Source organism: Ascaphus truei, chromosome 4 (assembly GCF_040206685.1).
Source record: "Ascaphus truei isolate aAscTru1 chromosome 4, aAscTru1.hap1, whole genome shotgun sequence".
Lineage (NCBI taxonomy): Eukaryota > Metazoa > Chordata > Amphibia > Anura > Ascaphidae > Ascaphus > Ascaphus truei.
In genome coordinates, this window is record NC_134486.1 from 1,817,009 (window position 1) to 1,836,089 (window position 19,081).

The 19,081-nt window shown below is 46.6% G+C and overlaps 1 protein-coding gene across 12 annotated transcripts in view; it reads right to left on the reverse strand.

The window, feature by feature from the left end:
* Positions 1 to 19,081, reverse strand: part of LOC142492497 (uncharacterized) — a 229,331-nt gene that overhangs the window by 171,053 nt on the left and 39,197 nt on the right. For 3 of the 12 annotated variants that reach the window (XM_075595171.1, XM_075595170.1, XM_075595168.1), the window contains one exon: positions 3,014 to 7,318. The exons of the other annotated variants lie outside the window; for them this stretch is intronic. In XM_075595171.1, coding sequence (XP_075451286.1) covers positions 5,688 to 7,318 — 1,631 coding nt within the window. In that variant the 3' untranslated portion in view covers positions 3,014 to 5,687. Of the gene's footprint in view, positions 1 to 3,013; positions 7,319 to 19,081 lie in introns of those variants that run through there. 12 annotated transcript variants of the gene reach the window in all.

The following is a 19,081-nucleotide window of genomic DNA, read 5'->3' on the forward strand; positions in this document are numbered from 1 at the left end:
GGCGGACAAAGCTTTGAACCGGCTAAGTCAGAATGAGCGGAAAACTGGAACCCACAACTCCGTTTATGTTCAACCTGGAGGGCTCAGATTCGGTCACCATGTAGTCCTAGTTGCGGCAGGATTGCATGGCAAATTGCGACCCTCTCGTGGCAACAGAACGGAGTCAGGGTAATGTTAAAGTTCAGGTTTCTGCCATTGACTTGCATGGCAGAAAAAAAGCCACTTTGATAATGTGCTTTTAAACTGTCTTCTGGTATCTCCGGTTCCGTGGGTCGTGCAAGGCTGATATTTTGCCACTATGGCAAGGGTCCTTCCGCATGAGGACCAGGCGACTTTCAACCCGCTCAGAACCACAGAACGGGTTATTTAACATTATATTCACGCAATTGGCGTGGGAACTACTTAGGGCCTCGGTCAAGTTCACGGACAATTGGCGTGGGAACTTCTGTTCTAGGGCACCTAGAAAGAAAATTCATTTTGCCCCCAGATGTTAGGAACCCCCTCACTTCACCCCAACAGAGTCCGAGCATGTACAGTACTGTACTTTAAAATAAATTAAATATGCAATTTTACTATTACTGCGCGCGCACGCACAGACTATGTAGGTTGAACCGCGAAGGTATTAGACTTCAAAGACAACAGCTCGCAAACGCCCCCATGCGTTTTTACACGGCATTGCAGTATTGCAGCCAGCGGGAATAAAATGCTTAAATCACAGCCGGGAAAATAACGCAATACACTCCGGCCGAAAACTACACAAAACCGCACATCACCGGGATATTCTGAAATTCGCGGAACTAGCCGAGTTAGAATAAAGTTGGTCGCCACTGTACCATTCAATTGTTTGATTGGCATTTGTTATAGATTTATTTGGCTAGGTGGTTTGTTTTCTTTTTCAATGTGCTGTGTTTTTTATGTGGCTGTGTGATGTTTTGGTAATTCTTAACCATTTCTTTGTAAATTGGTTAATCATGCCCATATTACATATGGGCATGATGAAGCCACTGTACAAATAAATGGGTGAAGGGTGGGGGTAGGGTTGTTAGGCCTCGTGGGTGTGTATCGGACAGGGTGGGTTAACCCCTTATTTACTTTCGCGGCTATTAACCAATAAGGTAATTAAGGGGCATGGGGACATTAGAATGTATTTGCTATGTATTTTTCTGGCAACGGAGGACAGGGACGTGCAGTTTCCGGACAAGGACGCCCTTCATATTAGCTGTGGTAAGTAGAACTGTTTTTATTTACTTTATTTATGCTGGTTTGTGTGTTTAATAATGAGCAAATAATCTATTATCCATATCTGGATAAGTTATTTTGCACATTACTGTGTGTGTTTGGTGGTGGTGGTATTGATTTATTTAAATGTAGGCTATGTTTTTTTTTTTTTTTTACATACAGGGTTGGTACCTTAGGTCTGCGGGGACCTATGGAAACCACTCTAGGACCCCCACAGGTACCACCTGCAGGTCCATGGGGGATAACTGTAGTGAAGAACCGGGGGCCCCAGAACTGTGGGGGCCCCCGGACCTGCAGGGACCCCCCGAGAGCCAGCAGACCCCTTGGGAACCACTTGGAGACCCGCAGACCCCATTGGGGCCCACGTCTCCTAGCGGTGACCACCCGAGACCCCCAGAAACCCCCCGGGGTGCACGCTGGGGCCTGCGGACACCCATCAGGACCATCGGGGACTACCGTAGGCCTTGGGTATTAAGCCTGTATGTAAAATAATAAATCATGTTTTTATGGAGGGTGGGTTATGTATTGTTTATTAAATATGGTAATGTTTATTGTGGTGCCTAGGAGGTGGGTAGTGGAGCAGTTCTGTGTAGTTTTTTTTATTGTGGGAAGTGGGGGAAGGGGGTATTGTCCCCAAGGGAGGGTGGTTATGCCTCCCGGGTTGGAAGTGGAGGAGGGTGGTTAGGCCTCCCGGGTGGCTTAATTATTCTAGCGGTTGCCAAACGCTAAGGTAATTAAGTGGTTAGGGGACATTATATTATTTCTTTTTATTCTTGTGTATTTTTTGTAGCACCGGAAGGCATGGACGGGGTGAGGATGAGGACGGCCTTCATCGTGGCAGCCTGGCAAGGGTGAGTGCAAGATTTATTTATTTTAAATGGGCAAATGCACTATTATCCATATGTGGATTGCAAAGTTAGTGTCCCTATTTTTAGCGATTTTAGTGATGTTTTAGAATAATAATTGCAATGATATAATTTTGGGATCTTTGCATGTATTGCATTTAATTTTAACTTTTTCATGTATTTGTATAAATTTGTGTTAGATAGCATATTGTGTGTTATTTACTGTGATTAGCATGAGCATATTGTATGCTCATATCCACGATCAGTCACCACGTACTATTGGGTGTTCAAGTAAGGCGCTCATTCATCGGTTCTACGACATCCAATGAACACCTGTGTTGGGGTATTTAAACTACACTACCATATGGAAAAACACTCCTGATGAAACCTTGAATATGTGCAACCAACGAATAGGTAGCAGAAGGACACACTTCGGGTCACCAGTCTGCCTACCACTTTGCCTTCAATATCAGCCGGGGATCCGGATCCGTGACGCGAGGGGGACCTGTGACGCAGGAAGGAGAATCACGCAGAAGAATCTGTTTATCTGCCTCTTGACCTCCAGCCCCACCTGAGGATCCGATCCGGGTATGTGAAGACGGCAAACCTACACCACACAGACCGTGGAAACTGGAAGCTGTTGGTGCGAATCATATGATTCTAAATGCTTGTTTATGACTTACAAAATGTGAGTGTATTTCTACTTTTGATATTTTAAAGATAGTTTTAAACAGTCTACGCTATGTCCAGTTTTTGTGCTTTATCCTTTTAAAAGGTTCCCATGCATGTGCACATTTTTTGTGTATATAAGCTGCTGTGGAAAAGCAAAGATACCTTTACGTGTACATCTTTAAGAAGAAATTTGTAAGTACAAATTTCTTTGGGTCTATTGAAATAACCTATTGAAGATTAACGAATTGACAAACATATCTGCACTACTGGCCTGTGTTTATTTCTTTCATGTACACACACCACTGCGCTCCCCAATATCCTGGACATCGGTTACATTTTCTGGATTGAGAAAAACAATCTACTTTATATTGTATTGTTCACATATCACCATTGTATTATATTAAGTGCACTATTTAGGCACCATCACCTTATAGATTTAAGCGCCACTGTAACACTTTTTTTCCTCGTGTATGCCTATTGCAAGGGAATAAACTACAAATTTATTTCATTATGTTGTTTTGCTCAATGAATGATCCGGATAAAAAGGTGTAACTGGCCTGGTCTCCTATGACTACTGTATTGCCGTAATCCTCCGTGCACAACAATCCTTCAGTTACCTCAACATCGTCTAAATATTGTAGACGAGGATTCTCTCCCCCCAGCTGGGTGGGAGGCTGTAGTGCTTAGTGACCAGTGGGATCAGGAACATGTTCCCCAGGCTCAAATGGTCACTCTAGGCCTCCGCCTTACCTTGCCTTTACATATATATATATATATATATTTTGGCTGGTAATGTTCCGCAATGTGGTGTAAACCTTGTTATTGTTATGTCCTCTGAATGAAAGGGGGAGCGGGGGTCAAGTGGGGAGAGATATCCAGGTGGGCTGCCAAGTTACAACATTATCATCAACAGTTTATAACAAATCCACCCAGAATGCTTCAACACAACTTTCCAATTTCAGGCTATGTTTGTGCACAGCCGAACTGTACAAATACCTCCGCATATTCTGTATATGCTGAAGGAGGATCCCCTCCCTCGAAGCGGGTGGAGGACCCAAGTAGTATAGCAATCAGTGAGAGACCCAGGTTGTGCTTCCCGGACCCAAAAGGTTGCTCCGGATTTCAGCCTTATCAGAACTCTAATCACATGTTAACTGGTGACTTGTAACTTGATTGGATTTAGTTTAACGTTTCACTGAATTGCAATGTCCTGCATGTCCGTGCGCATCAATATATAACTCACTTATTTCTAAATAATTCAAAGAGGGCCCTCTCCAACCAACCGGGTCGGGGATCTTAGTAGCAGAGTGTCTAGCGGGGTAAAGGATGTATCCCCTCAAACCCAGGAGTCCCCCAGGGACTCAGTCCTACAGTAGCTTATTTTAATACATATTTTAACTTTTCTAACTGATATTATCGCTCCCTGCGTGCAGTGGCGTTCAACCATCACCTGAGCCGGAATATTTTGGCATGATAATCCCATTTCATTCCATGTCCAAATATGTCAAAATATACAACTAACCAAAACGTACTAACCTACACCCATGGTATTATATTACAAACTTTTAAACTCTTTAAATAGATAAATGAATTCACTTTTCAAACAGATATAATGGTAATTTCTTGACTCCATAACATAACACTTCTATGTCCTCATAAAGTCATCTTTTCAGGTGGAACTAATTTTGTTAACCTTAGAGTCGGACCTTGACCAACAGAGTAGGTTATCTTAATGGTGAGCAGTCTTTAAGGTCTGCACCCTGACCAGCAACTCCAAGCAAATTACCAAATATAAAGCATGAGCCATTCCCAAATCTGATCAACCAAGAACTGCTCCAGCAGTAATATGATGTCAACCGTGGGGGCCGGAGCCCTTATCAGGGCAATGCGGGTCGGGCCGCGGGTAGGAGCTATACATCAGAGAAGCCCAGTAACTTAACTTCCCTCTAGAACCAATTATCAGAAACTGCCGGCCGATGCTCAGTAATCGTGAACCCCTGGCAATTCAAACCTAATTGTGTGTGCTCTCGGCTGATTCGCTGATCCATGCTCAAGTTAGAGGTGTCTGGGCCAGTCGAGTGCAGCAGATCGGATAAGATGCTTGTGGGGGGCCGGAAAATAAACAGCCCTGTGTCGGCCCCTGCCTCAACCCCCCCTCAGTGCCCGGTGTGGGGACCTCAGCCGAGATGATGAGAACAGAGCTAATAAGCCAGTTCCACAAAGGCTGAGACGAGGGGGAGATATAGGGTATAGGAACGGAGGAGGGGGGCAAGACCATCTAGGCCTCAGGGCGCTCAAAAAATTACATAACAAGAATGGGCAGGAAATTTGTAGATGAAGGTGAAGGCTCCAGAGCATTGTCTGCAACTTTTCAAACTGCATTGAAGGCTCACATATTGTGGCTTCAGTCACCGACAAGAAGATAGCTCTCGTTCATTTTAATCCTTAGTTGTAGGTCGCTGATGATTCTGTTTTTTAGAGGCCAATCTCTCCGATGTGCGTGGAAGGGGTCAGAGTCGTCCGGGTCTCTCCAATTTAAGTTGGGCTTGAGCCTTTCCGAAGGTGAGATTCCAAGGGCATGCAGGATTGTTTGACTTTCTTAAGGATACCACAAGACAATCTGTTTTCCATTTTTGAAAAACGTTAATTTTAATGGAAATCCCCATCGATATTTGACTCCCTTCTCTCTCAAGAGGGAAGTCAGCAGCTTCAGATCTCGCCTTCTAGCTACAGTGACTCTAGAAAGATCATTGAAAATGTGCAAAGTGTTGTTCTCAAAGGAGATGTCCCTTTTTTCTCTGCAGCGGTTGATAAGTCTGTCCTTAGTAGTATAATGATGCATTTTGACAATTACATCCTTGCATCTCTTAGGATCTTCAGATCTGGGGCCCAAGGACCTGTGGGGCTGGTCCATTTCTAGTTCCCTCGCCTCTAAGACTGGGTCGATGATTGTGAAAAGCCTATTGATGATGTAGGAGCACAGCTCATCAGTGGGGATGGACATGTGAAAGGTTTCTCGCCCGTGTGATTCCTGTAGTGGCTGAGGAGGGTCCTCTTCTGTGAAAAGCTTTTCCCACACTCTGTACATGTGAAAGGTTTCTCCCCAGTGTGAATCCTCTCGTGGCTGAGGAGATGGCACTTTTTAATGAATTGTTTCCCACACTCTGTACATCTGAAAGGTTTCTCACCTGTGTGAATCTTGTGGTGGTTGAAGAGGCTACGCTTACATGAAAAGCATTTCCCACACTCTACACATGTGAAAGGTTTCTCACCTATGTGAGACTTGTAGTGGACAAGGAGGACATTCTTCCGTGAAAAGCTTTTCCCACACTCTGTACATGTGAAAGGTTTCTCGCCTGTGTGAATCTTGTGGTGCTCGAGGAGCTGGAACTTCCATGAAAAGCTTTTCCCACACTCTGTACATTTGAAAGGGTTCTCGTCTGTGTGATTCTTGTGGTGGATGAGGAGGCTCCTCTTCAATGAAAAGCTTTCCCCACATTCTGTACATGTGAAAGATTTCTCCCTTGTGTGAATCCTCTCGTGTCTGAGGAGGTGGTACTTTTTAAAAAATTGTTTCCCACACTCTGTACATGTGAAAGGTTTCTCGCCGGTGTGAATCTTGTGGTGGTTGAGGAGCTGGAACTTCCATGAAAAGCTTTCCCCACACTCTGTACATGTGAAAGGTTTCTCGCCTGTGTGAGTCCTGTGGTGGCGGAGGAGCTGGCCGTTACATAAAAAGCTTTTCCCACACACTGTACATATGAAAGGTTTCTCCCCTGTGTGAATCTTGTGGTGGATGAGGAGGCTACTCCTCCATGAAAAGCTTTTCCCACAAACTGTACATGTGAAAGGTTTCTCGCCTGTGTGATACCTGTGGTGGTCAAGGAGCTTTTTTTTACATAAAAAGCTTTTTCCACACTCTGTACATGTGAAAGGTTTCTTGCCTGTGTGAATCCTGTGGTGTGTTAGGAGGTAGCTCTTCGATGAAAAGTTTTTCCCACACTCTGTACATGTGAAAGGTTTCTCGCCTGTGTGAATGTTGTGGTGCATGAGGAGACACCTCTTCTGTGAAAAGCTTTTCCCACACACTGTACATGTGAATGGTTTCTCGCCTGTGTGAACTGGGTGGTGCCTGAGGAGCTGGCTCTTCCATGAAAAGCTTTTCCCACACTCTGTACAATTAAAACGTTTCTCCGCTTTGTGATTCTCCTGGTGTGGAAGGACTTTCCCCTTCAGTGAAAACCTTTTCCCACAGTCTGTACAGGTAAAGTGTTGCTCGCTAGTGTTGACACTATTCCGTGAGAAGCTTTTACCACACTCACATCGGACAAAAAGCTGAGCACCACGTCTTCTTGAATCTCTCTCATAACTTTTGCTTGACAAGTCAGTCTGTGCTGTGTGCTGTACAAGGCCTTTAAATTCACCATCACATGGCACTGGTTCCTTGCACGTGTCCAAAGTGTGGCAGGAATCATTGTTTTTTGGCCCTTCTGGGCTGCAAGGAGTCAGCCAGCTTCTGGACATGTCAGAGCTCCAGATCTGCTCCTCATTCAGGCAGTTCTCTAACAGAAGTAAACAAAAAGACAGAACTCAAATGTTTTCAATCTGTAAATCAAATAAAGCAAATAAAAAATAAAAAAACACCCTTCAGAATTTACTTTATCCTTACTTAACAAAATGTTCTCTTTACTAGATACCAGTGGTATTAAAATTGTGCCCCTAAATATCAAGTGATGGCAGCTCACACAATTAATTCCTTTTGATACATATATCATTTGTATTTATTACTGTATTGATTATCCAAGTATACATATTCATCCTCCAACCATTATGAACACTGAAATTGTCCATGAGAAGTAAAGTTAAGGAATGCTGATCTAACAGGCTAGTGCGTTAATGATATCAACCCAACCAGACAGAAATCTACAGTGTAAAGACAGGTTGGGGAAGACTAAATGGGCATCTAAACCAGGCCCAATTACTCCATTTTGTTTCACATTAATTGTCCCAGTCAATAAAACTACTATCCATCCAATTTCCCAAGCACGCGGCCTTGGTGAAATATTTGACTCCTCCCTTTCCTTCTCTCACATTCCGGCTGTTTCTAAATATCGCCACATTTCCCTCTGCAACGTCTCCACAATCTGCCATTTTCTAAAACTCTCCGGTATACCCTCATCACCCAAATATTGCAACTTTCTCCTCTCTGTACTTCCCTTCTCCAAACTCTACAATTTATAAAAAATGCCGCGGTGAGGTCCCAATCTCTTATTGGTCCGTCTCCGTGTCTTCTCCTGGGTTCCTTTTGGAGGCTCCACATTAAACTCTGCGTTAAGGCTCTTTATTCTTTTATTTCCTCTTACTCTCAGCTCTAATCTCCTGCTATAACCCTTCTAGCTGTGCTGAACACCGTCTCCTCTCTGCTCCATTGGTCTCTACTGTACTCTCACATCTAAGACCTGCCCCCTTTGCTGTGTAAATCCCACCTTCTCAGCCTTCACCCATCTTCAAGTCATGCCTGAAATCTAATCCCTTCAATAAAGCATTTGCTTTGGCTAGGTCCCCGGTGCCTGCTGCAGCGCGCAGTATGGCGTGCAGTATGCGGTGCCTCAATGGGGCCGGCCCCACTAGCTACCCTGGCGCGCAATTTTCCGCCGCGATGCACGGCCAGGTTTTCTGAATACTAGGAAATTGAATTCAGAACTGGTGACGGAGCGCTGGCCATGCCCCCTGGCGTTCAGCCAATGAGGGCGAGCCGGATGACATCATGGCCATGCCCCTGTCACGCCCCCCATCTTTCCTCCTGCAGCTCCAGCACAGACTACAGATCGCGGTCCCCAGTGTTTAACTCACTTGTGAAACTTTGTATATTATCTTCCTGCACTTTATTGGTAATTCTGTAAAGCACTCGTGGGGCAATATAAATAAAAATATATACGTACCCTTCCGGCGCTGGAAGTCACCACACCGCACTGTGACATGAATGAGCATTGAGGGGTCTTCTAGCACTGGAACGTGACTTATGGTAGGGGACTGCTTAGTAAATAAGACACACAAGCTCTTCTAGTCTGAGTGAGCAAATTACAGTAACAGGGGGTGAAATCTTATTTAAATCTGATGAAAAGGGATTAATCCAAGATGGGTGCTTCCCCCGGATAAGACTAAGTATTTGAATCATTTTTGAAGAATTTGAAAGATTTTTTGCCTCCATCAGCATTGTTACCGAGATCAAGGGTCAAAAATTAGTAAAAAGCCAGAATTTAGGGGTTCTTTCAGACATAACAAAGAAAACGATGCTGCTCTGTTTTGAGAAAAGGGGGGGAAGGGAAACACAAAATGAATGTGCACCCTAAAAGAATTCACTTATATGCACACCAAACTAGTGTAAAAATTAACTTTTAATAAATTCCTTAAAACATATATTACCAAAGTAATGTGTAATGTGAATTAAAAATGTATTAAATCAGAAATATCTGGCATCCGTGTCTTTGATTATTGGAGTCGTGCTGTCCCAGATGTCCACTTAATATTAGTGGGATACCAGAGACAGGGGATGCTAAGAGTCAGGGTGTTAACCCCTCTGGAGCAACGATGAGACCCAGTAGTAAGAGTATATAGTGATTCACAAGTAGGTGGCCAACGCGCAATGTTGTCAGTCGCCTACTTGGAGCTGTTTTAATGTAGTGTCTGCAGTCTCCTGGTTCTAACTTTGCAGACCCTAGCAGTTAGTCGTTCATTTATTTATTCTCACAGTTTGTGTGCCTGCTTTCCTTGCACTCTATGTGAGGTGCTTTCACAGTTATCTCTGTGTTATTCACCCCAGCACTGCTGTGTCTGGCAGTTTTATGCTGCAGTGTCTGTATCATCATTACACTATATGTGCTAGCTTTATTATCCAGGCACTTGTACTTTAATACACCTTCATTGCAGTACGCAGTGCTGGTCCATCTAGCAAGGAAGCTTAATCTGTTGGCCACCTACTTGTGAACCACTATATACTCTTACTACTGGGTCTCATCGTTGCTCCAGAGGGGTTAACACCCTGACTCTTAGCATCCCCTGTCTCTGGTATCCCACTAATATTAAGTGGACATCTGGGATAGCACGACTCCAATAATCAGACACGGATGCCAGATATTTCTGATTTAATACATTTTTAATTCACATTACACATTACTTTGGTAATATATGTTTTAAGGAATTTATTAAAAGTTAATTTTTACACTAGTTTGGTGTGCATATAAGTGAATTCTTTTAGGGTGCACATTCATTTTGTGTTTCCCTTCCCCCCTTTTTCTGATTCACTTTTCAGTTCACAGTTTGCACCCATCTCTTTGATTACCTCACTTATATATTTGACTACATTATTCAATTGGTATGGTCCTGTGATCACTCCCTATCCCTCTGTTGTTGCTCTGTTTTGAGCCTTAGGCTTTGGTCCCGCTGCGTCCGGCGGCGCTCGCGGAAGTGTGCGCGTTCCTCATCAGCAGGGGTATCCTTCTTGAGCCGGTCCCAGTCCCCCCTCGCTGTACGGCTCAACGCGCTGTGACGCTTCAGCCGCCAGGGGATGCAAGAAAATTGTGATCCAGAGCGATGACGCGTCACGTGGTGCGCTGATGAGCCTATCAGGGGCGGGAGCTGCCAGAGAGCTTCCTCCACAAGGTAGGGGGTGGTGTGTGTGTGTGTGTGTATCAGAGTGTGTGAGGAGGGCATTTGTGGGGGAAGGGGGAGGGAGCGGAAGCTGCTTACCTTCCAGCAGCCCGCAGCAGCTCCCTCCTGCAGCCTGGGAGACCGAGCCCGTGGAGGGAGGGGGGGAGGGGGTAGCGGGTCCCTCCGCTCAAACCACGGCCGCCGCTCCCTACAGACCGCAGATAGCGGTATGTGCCTCTCAGTGCGTATGCAGTGCGGACGCGCTGACGGAGGGAGCGGGGCCGTAGCCTTATGAGGGGAAACTGGCAGAGGACAAGCTCCTCCTCTGCAGGCCCGGAGTTAGAGACAGGGACCAAAGTGACCAGTTCTGGGAGAGCTGGCCTCAGACAACAACAGATGCCTGGATACGGAAAAGAATAAAATCCCGGAATGCCTTCGACAGCCAGAAAACTCCAGTAAGAGACTTCTTTAATACTTCTTGTCACGTACGACACACCTGTGAGCACGGGACCTGCACACGGGTGTGGGAGTGTGGAAATTGGGCCTGAGAATTGGATTATGGTATGGGATCTCTGAGACACATTATGGTATACTAAGACTACTCTAGTGATAAAAGGGTTAATCAGTTTGTGAGGACTGTATGAAGAGGTCGGGGAGAGTGAGATAGTGAGGAATGTATGAAGAGGTCGGGGAGAGTGAGACAGTGAGGGATGTATGAAGAGGTCGGGGAGAGTGAGATAGTGAGGGATGTATGAAGAGGTCGGGGAGAGTGAGATAGTGAGGAATGTATGAAGAGGTCGGGGAGAGTGAGATAGTGAGGGATGTATGAAGAGGTCAGGGAGAGTGAGATAGTGAGGGATGTATGAAGAGGTCGGGGAGAGTGAGATAGTGAGGAATGTATGAAGAGGTCGGGGAGAGTGAGACAGTGAGGGATGTATGAAGAGGTCGGGGAGAGTGAGATAGTGAGGGATGTATGAAGAGGTCGGGGAGAGTGAGATAGTGAGGAATGTATGAAGAGGTCGGGGAGAGTGAGACAGTGAGGGATGTATGAAGAGGTCGGGGAGAGTGAGATAGTGAGGGATGTATGAAGAGGTCGGGGAGAGTGAGACAGCGAGGGATGTATGAAGAGGTCGGGGAGAGTGAGATAGTGAGGAATGTATGAAGAGGTCGGGGAGAGTGAGACAGTGAGGGATGTATGAAGAGGTCGGGGAGAGTGAGATAGTGAGGGATGTATGAAGAGGTCGGGGAGAGTGAGACAGTGAGGACTGTATGAAGAGGTCGGGGAGAGTGAGATAGTGAGGACTGTATGAAGAGGTCGGGGAGAGTGAGACAGTGAGGGATGTATGAAGAGGTCGGGGAGAGTGAGACAGTGAGGGATGTATGAAGAGGTCGGGGAGAGTGAGATAGTGAGGGATGTATGAAGAGGTCGGGGAGAGTGAGATAGTGAGGGATGTATGAAGAGGTCGGGGAGAGTGAGATAGTGAGGGATGTATGAAGAGGTCGGGGAGAGTGAGATAGTGAGGAATGTATGAAGAGGTCGGGGAGAGTGAGATAGTGAGGAATGTATGAAGAGGTCGGGGAGAGTGAGATAGTGAGGAATGTATGAAGAGGTCGGGGAGAGTGAGATAGTGAGGGATGTATGAAGAGGTCGGGGAGAGTGAGATAGTGAGGGATGTATGAAGAGGTCGGGGAGAGTGAGATAGTGAGGGATGTATGAAGAGGTCGGGGAGAGTGAGACAGTGAGGAATGTATGAAGAGGTCGGGGAGAGTGAGACAGTGAGGAATGTATGAAGAGGTCGGGGAGAGTGAGACAGTGAGGGATGTATGAAGAGGTCAGGGAGAGTGAGATAGTGAGGGATGTATGAAGAGGTCAGGGAGAGTGAGACAGTGAGGACTGTATGAAGAGGTCGGGGAGAGTGAGACAGTGAGGGATGTATGAAGAGGTCGGGGAGAGTGAGATAGTGAGGACTGTATGAAGAGGTCGGGTAGAGTGAGATAGTGAGGGATGTATGAAGAGGTCGGGGAGAGTGAGACAGTGAGGAATGTATGAAGAGGTCGGGGAGAGTGAGATAGTGAGGAATGTATGAAGAGGTCAGGGAGAGTGAGATAGTGAGGGATGTATGAAGAGGTCAGGGAGAGTGAGACAGTGAGGACTGTATGAAGAGGTCGGGGAGAGTGAGACAGTGAGGGATGTATGAAGAGGTCGGGGAGAGTGAGATAGTGAGGACTGTATGAAGAGGTCGGGGAGAGTGAGATAGTGAGGAATGTATGAAGAGGTCGGGGAGAGTGAGACAGTGAGGGATGTATGAAGAGGTCGGGGAGAGTGAGATAGTGAGGGATGTATGAAGAGGTCGGGGAGAGTGAGATAGTGAGGAATGTATGAAGAGGTTGGGGAGAGTGAGATAGTGAGGGATGTATGAAGAGGTCGGGGAGAGTGAGATAGTGAGGAATGTATGAAGAGGTCGGGGAGAGTGAGACAGTGAGGGATGTATGAAGAGGTCGGGGAGAGTGAGATAGTGAGGGATGTATGAAGAGGTCGGGGAGAGTGAGACAGTGAGGACTGTATGAAGAGGTCGGGGAGAGTGAGATAGTGAGGGATGTATGAAGAGGTCGGGGAGAGTGAGATAGTGAGGAATGTATGAAGAGGTCGGGGAGAGTGAGACAGTGAGGGATGTATGAAGAGGTCGGGGAGAGTGAGATAGTGAGGGATGTATGAAGAGGTCGGGGAGAGTGAGACAGTGAGGACTGTATGAAGAGGTCGGGGAGAGTGAGATAGTGAGGACTGTATGAAGAGGTCGGGGAGAGTGAGACAGTGAGGGATGTATGAAGAGGTCGGGGAGAGTGAGACAGTGAGGGATGTATGAAGAGGTCGGGGAGAGTGAGATAGTGAGGGATGTATGAAGAGGTCGGGGAGAGTGAGATAGTGAGGGATGTATGAAGAGGTCGGGGAGAGTGAGATAGTGAGGGATGTATGAAGAGGTCGGGGAGAGTGAGATAGTGAGGGATGTATGAAGAGGTCGGGGAGAGTGAGACAGTGAGGGATGTATGAAGAGGTCGGGGAGAGTGAGATAGTGAGGGATGTATGAAGAGGTCGGGGAGAGTGAGACAGTGAGGGATGTATGAAGAGGTCGGGGAGAGTGAGATAGTGAGGAATGTATGAAGAGGTCGGGGAGAGTGAGATAGTGAGGGATGTATGAAGAGGTCGGGGAGAGTGAGACAGTGAGGGATGTATGAAGAGGTCGGGGAGAGTGAGATAGTGAGGAATGTATGAAGAGGTCGGGGAGAGTGAGATAGTGAGGGTTGTATGAAGAGGTCGGGGAGAGTGAGATAGTGAGGAATGTATGAAGAGGTCGGGGAGAGTGAGATAGTGAGGAATGTATGAAGAGGTCGGGGAGAGTGAGATAGTGAGGAATGTATGAAGAGGTCGGGGAGAGTGAGATAGTGAGGGTTGTATGAAGAGGTCGGGGAGAGTGAGACAGTGAGGGATGTATGAAGAGGTCGGGGAGAGTGAGATAGTGAGGAATGTATGAAGAGGTCGGGGAGAGTGAGATAGTGAGGGTTGTATGAAGAGGTCGGGGAGAGTGAGATAGTGAGGAATGTATGAAGAGGTCGGGGAGAGTGAGATAGTGAGGAATGTATGAAGAGGTCGGGGAGAGTGAGATAGTGAGGGATGTATGAAGAGGTCGGGGAGAGTGAGATAGTGAGGGATGTATGAAGAGGTCTGGGAGAGTGAGACAGTGAGGGATGTATGAAGAGGTCGGGGAGAGTGAGACAGTGAGGGTTGTATGAAGAGGTCGGGGAGAGTGAGACAGTGAGGAATGTATGAAGAGGTCGGGGAGAGTGAGACAGTGAGGGATGTATGAAGAGGTCGGGGAGAGTGAGATAGTGAGGAATGTATGAAGAGGTCGGGGAGAGTGAGACAGTGAGGGCTGTATGAAGAGGTCGGGGAGAGTGCGATAGTGAGGGATGTATGAAGAGGTCGGGGAGAGTGAGATAGTGAGGACTGTATGAAGAGGTCGGGGAGAGTGAGATAGTGAGGGATGTATGAAGAGGTCGGGGAGAGTGAGACAGTGAGGAATGTATGAAGAGGTCGGGGAGAGTGAGACAGTGAGGGATGTATGAAGAGGTCGGGGAGAGTGAGATAGTGAGGGATGTATGAAGAGGTCGGGGAGAGTGAGATAGTGAGGGATGTATGAAGAGGTCGGGGAGAGTGAGACAGTGAGGGATGTATGAAGAGGTCGGGGAGAGTGAGATAGTGAGGGATGTATGAAGAGGTCGGGGAGAGTGAGACAGTGAGGGATGTATGAAGAGGTCGGGGAGAGTGAGATAGTGAGGGATGTATGAAGAGGTCGGGGAGAGTGAGATAGTGAGGGATGTATGAAGAGGTCGGGGAGAGTGAGATAGTGAGGGATGTATGAAGAGGTCGGGGAGAGTGAGATAGTGAGGGATGTATGAAGAGGTCGGGGAGAGTGAGATAGTGAGGGTTGTATGAAGAGGTCGGGGAGAGTGAGACAGTGAGGAATGTATGAAGAGGTCGGGGAGAGTGAGATAGTGAGGGCTGTATGAAGAGGTCGGTGAGAGTGAGATAGTGAGGGCTGTATGAAGAGGTCGGGGAGAGTGCGATAGTGAGGGATGTATGAAGAGGTCGGGGAGAGTGAGACAGTGAGGAATGTATGAAGAGGTCGGGGAGAGTGAGACAGTGAGGGCTGTATGAAGAGGTCGGGGAGAGTGAGATAGTGAGGGCTGTATGAAGAGGTCGGGGAGAGTGAGATAGTGAGGAATGTATGAAGAGGTCGGGGAGAGTGAGATAGTGAGGAATGTATGAAGAGGTCGGGGAGAGTGAGACAGTGAGGGATGTATGAAGAGGTCGGGGAGAGTGAGACAGTGAGGGATGTATGAAGAGGTCGGGGAGAGTGAGACAGTGAGGGATGTATGAAGAGGTCGGGGAGAGTGAGACAGTGAGGAATGTATGAAGAGGTCGGGGAGAGTGAGACAGTGAGGGATGTATGAAGAGGTCGGGGAGAGTGAGACAGTGAGGAATGTATGACGAGGTCGGGGAGAGTGAGACAGTGAGGACTGTATGAAGAGGTCGGGGAGAGTGAGACAGTGAGGATGACACGACTGTTTACCAATAGAGAAGAATTACTTTTAGAAACTTCAGGGTCATATGCCACTATCAAAATTAGTAGGTCAAAAAAGTGTGTGTGTGCCAAGCATGCACATTTTAAAGTGAAACTTTTGTCTTTTGTCACAGAAATTGTATTTGTGATGGCGATTTTGATTAAAAACCAAAAAACACAAATTCAGTGCCAAAACGCAGAGAAGTTTGACTTAGAAAGCGTTTTAGCTATTTGCACTTAAATATTTATAGTAACTATAAGTTCCTCATGTGTGTCACTGTGTGCGTGAGCGCGTCACTGTGTACGCGAGTACACGTCACTGTGTGCGCGAGCGCGCGTCACTGTGCGCGAGCTTCTGTGTGTAGGCAAGGGCGCATCACTGTGTGCGAGGGTGCGGCACTGTGAGGGGGTGTCACTGGGTGGGTGTGAGAGTGCGTCACTGCGTGGGTATGAGGGGGCGTCACTGTGTGGGTGTGAGAGCGCGTCACTGTGTGGGTGAGGGGGCGTCACTGTGTGTGAGGGGGGCGTCACTGTGTGGGTATGAGGGAACGTCACTGTGTGGGTGTGAGCAAGTCAGTAAGTGGGTGAATCACTGTGTGTGTCTTCCAAGTGTGGCGCTAGGGTGGAGGGTGCGCTCAGCATGTCCCCCAGGCTCTCCCAGTGCTCCCCCCACCCCATCTCCTCCCTCCAGCGGAGCTGCAGGGACACGGCGCATCTCCCGGCCAAAGGGGAGATCTCGGGGGAGCCGGGGCAGAAACGATGCCGTGGGGAGGTGGGTGACGGCGACGCCGTATGCTCGCAGCCCCCGTTGTATCCCCTGTCCGAAGTGGAGATCTAGGGGGAGCCGGGGCACGTGGTGTGTCTTAATCTCCTCCTCTCCAGTGACTGGTGGGAGCTGGCAACACGGACATCTCTGCCGGCAATGACGCCACTTCCGGGACTGTATTTCCGTCACCACGAAGGCAATTTACTGCCAGGGAAATTTGTGTGTGGTAGGTGCCGGCAAAGAAGTTTCACTTCAAATAAGCAGAAATGGTTCCACTTGGCCAATATGTAACCATTCCTTATATGGCATTACATCAGCTGAGCTGTACAGGAAGTACGTAATATATCCGGTGATACAGACGAGCCAACGAGTATTCTAAAAAACTTGCCTTAAACTAGCCGGGTACATGCTGGGTACATGCCGCAACATTTCAGTGACATTTCTGCAGAGACTAATGGCCCATCAGATTAACACAGCAGGGGTCCCTCGCAGTCCCATTCAGTTTGAACGGGACAGCCAGGGACCTTCGTTGTTAATCCGATGGGCCATTAGTCTCTGCAGAAATGTCACTGAAATGTTGCAGAATGTACCGGGGTCTTGTTGGTGATTGCCACTGGTTTGTTTTAGAATAAGTGGCCCCCTGCAGACGCACTTACCAGGACTCCCTCCTACTGTCTCTGTACGTTCTCTCTACCTACCAATTAGATTGTAAGCTCCTCTGGGCAGGAACTCCTCTTCCTTAATGTTACTTTTATGTCTGAAGCACTTATTCCCATGATCTGTTATTTATATTATCTGTTATTTATTTGATTACCACGTGTATTACTGCTGTGACGTGCTATGTACATTAATGGCGCTATTGATGCACATTGATACCCTGACAACCAAGACCTATGCCAAACTAGGGGTACTTTACAGGAACAAATCCTCCCTAAGTCTCCTGGTCAGAAAGCGTATTGCATAGCAGATGCTAATGCCAATTATTGACTATGGAGACATAGTATATGGCTCGGCTCCTCAAACCCACCTTAGCAAACTTGACACCCTCTACAATTCAATTTGTCGTTTTGTTCTCCAATGCAACTACAACACACATCACTGCGAAATGCTCAAAGAACTAGATTGGTCATCACTAGAGTCTAGGCACAAAGTTCACCTTTCCTGTCTCACCCTCAAATACTTTCTGGGCAAGCTACCCAGCTACCTGAACAAGCTCCTCACCCCTACCACATGCAGTACCTATCACCTGAGATCAGACTCCAAAAGACTATTCATGGTCCCAAGACTCAACAAAGTATCCGGACGTTCCTCCTTCTCCTTCCGTGCACCCCAAAACTGGAACAACCTACCAGAGACTCTCATATCCACCACCAGCTTAAGTTCTTTCAAATCTAAGGCTGTCTCACATTTTAATCTGGTCTGTAACTGTTTCATACGCTCATAATATATATTTTCTTTAACTGTGCATGCAATGTCTTGTATATTGTATTGTATTGTATTGTATGTCTTTATTTATATAGCGCCATTAGTGTACATAGCGCTTCACAGTAGTAATACATGTGGTAATCAAATAAATAACAGATAATATAAATAACAGATCATGGGAATAAGTGCTTTAGACATAAAAGTAACATTTCGGAAGAGGAGTCCCTGCCCCGAGGAGCTTACAGTCTAATTGGTAGGTAGGGAGAACGTACAGAGACAGTAGGAGGGAGTTCTGGTAAGTGCGTCTGCAGGGGCCAAGCTTTATGTATCGTGTTTAGAATATCCACAGTGCTATTCATATGCTTCTTTAAGCAAGTGTGTCTTAAGGTGGGTCTTAAAGGTGGATAGAGAGGATGCTAGTCGGGTAATGAGGGGAAGGGCATTCCAGAGGTGTGGGGCAGTCAGTGAAAAAGGTTTAAGGCGGGAGAGGGCTTTAGATACAAAGGGGGTAGAAAGAAGACATCCTTGAGAAGAACGCAAGAGTCTGGATGGTGCATACCGAGAAATTAGGGATGAGATGTAAGGAGGGGCAGAAGAATGTAAAGCTTTAAAAGTGAGGAGAAGAATGGAGTGTGAGATGCGGGATTTGATCGGAAGCCAGGAGAGGGATTTCATGAGGGGAGATGCTGAGACAGATCTAGGAAAGAGTAGAGTGATTCTGGCAGCAGCATTTAGGATATATTGTAGGGGAGACAGGTGAGAGGCAGGAAGGCCGGACAGCAGGAGGTTACAGTAATCAAGACGGGAGAGAATGAGGGCCTGAGTCAGAGTTTTAGCAGTCGAACAACAGAGGAAAGGGCGTATCTTAGTTATATTGCGGAGGAAAAAGCGACAAGTTTTAGAAATGTTTTGAATGTATATAATGTATACCTTGTTCATTTATGTAACTGTATTTGTAACCATGTATTATTTTGTTTTACTTTGTGCCCAGGACATACTTGAAAACGAGAGGTAACTCTCAATGTATTACTTCCTGGTAAAATATTTTATAAATAAATAAATAATAAATAAAGACATACATACAGTACATACATACAGTACATACATACATAACCGTCGGCACTGCAGTATATGCACATTGTTTTATGTTTTGAGTGTTCAGACCAAGCCTGTGAGATTTTATCGTTTTGGTCTAATTGCAATAAAAGAAATCATTACTTATTTTATTCTACTCCTTTTTAGACAATCAGATTTTGGTTCATACTACCACATTGAGACCCAGGAATCCCAATGACACCAATTCATGGGTAAGACACACTGTTAAAATGTCTAATTGTTTGGGCTCTCTGTATTGAAGGTTAGTG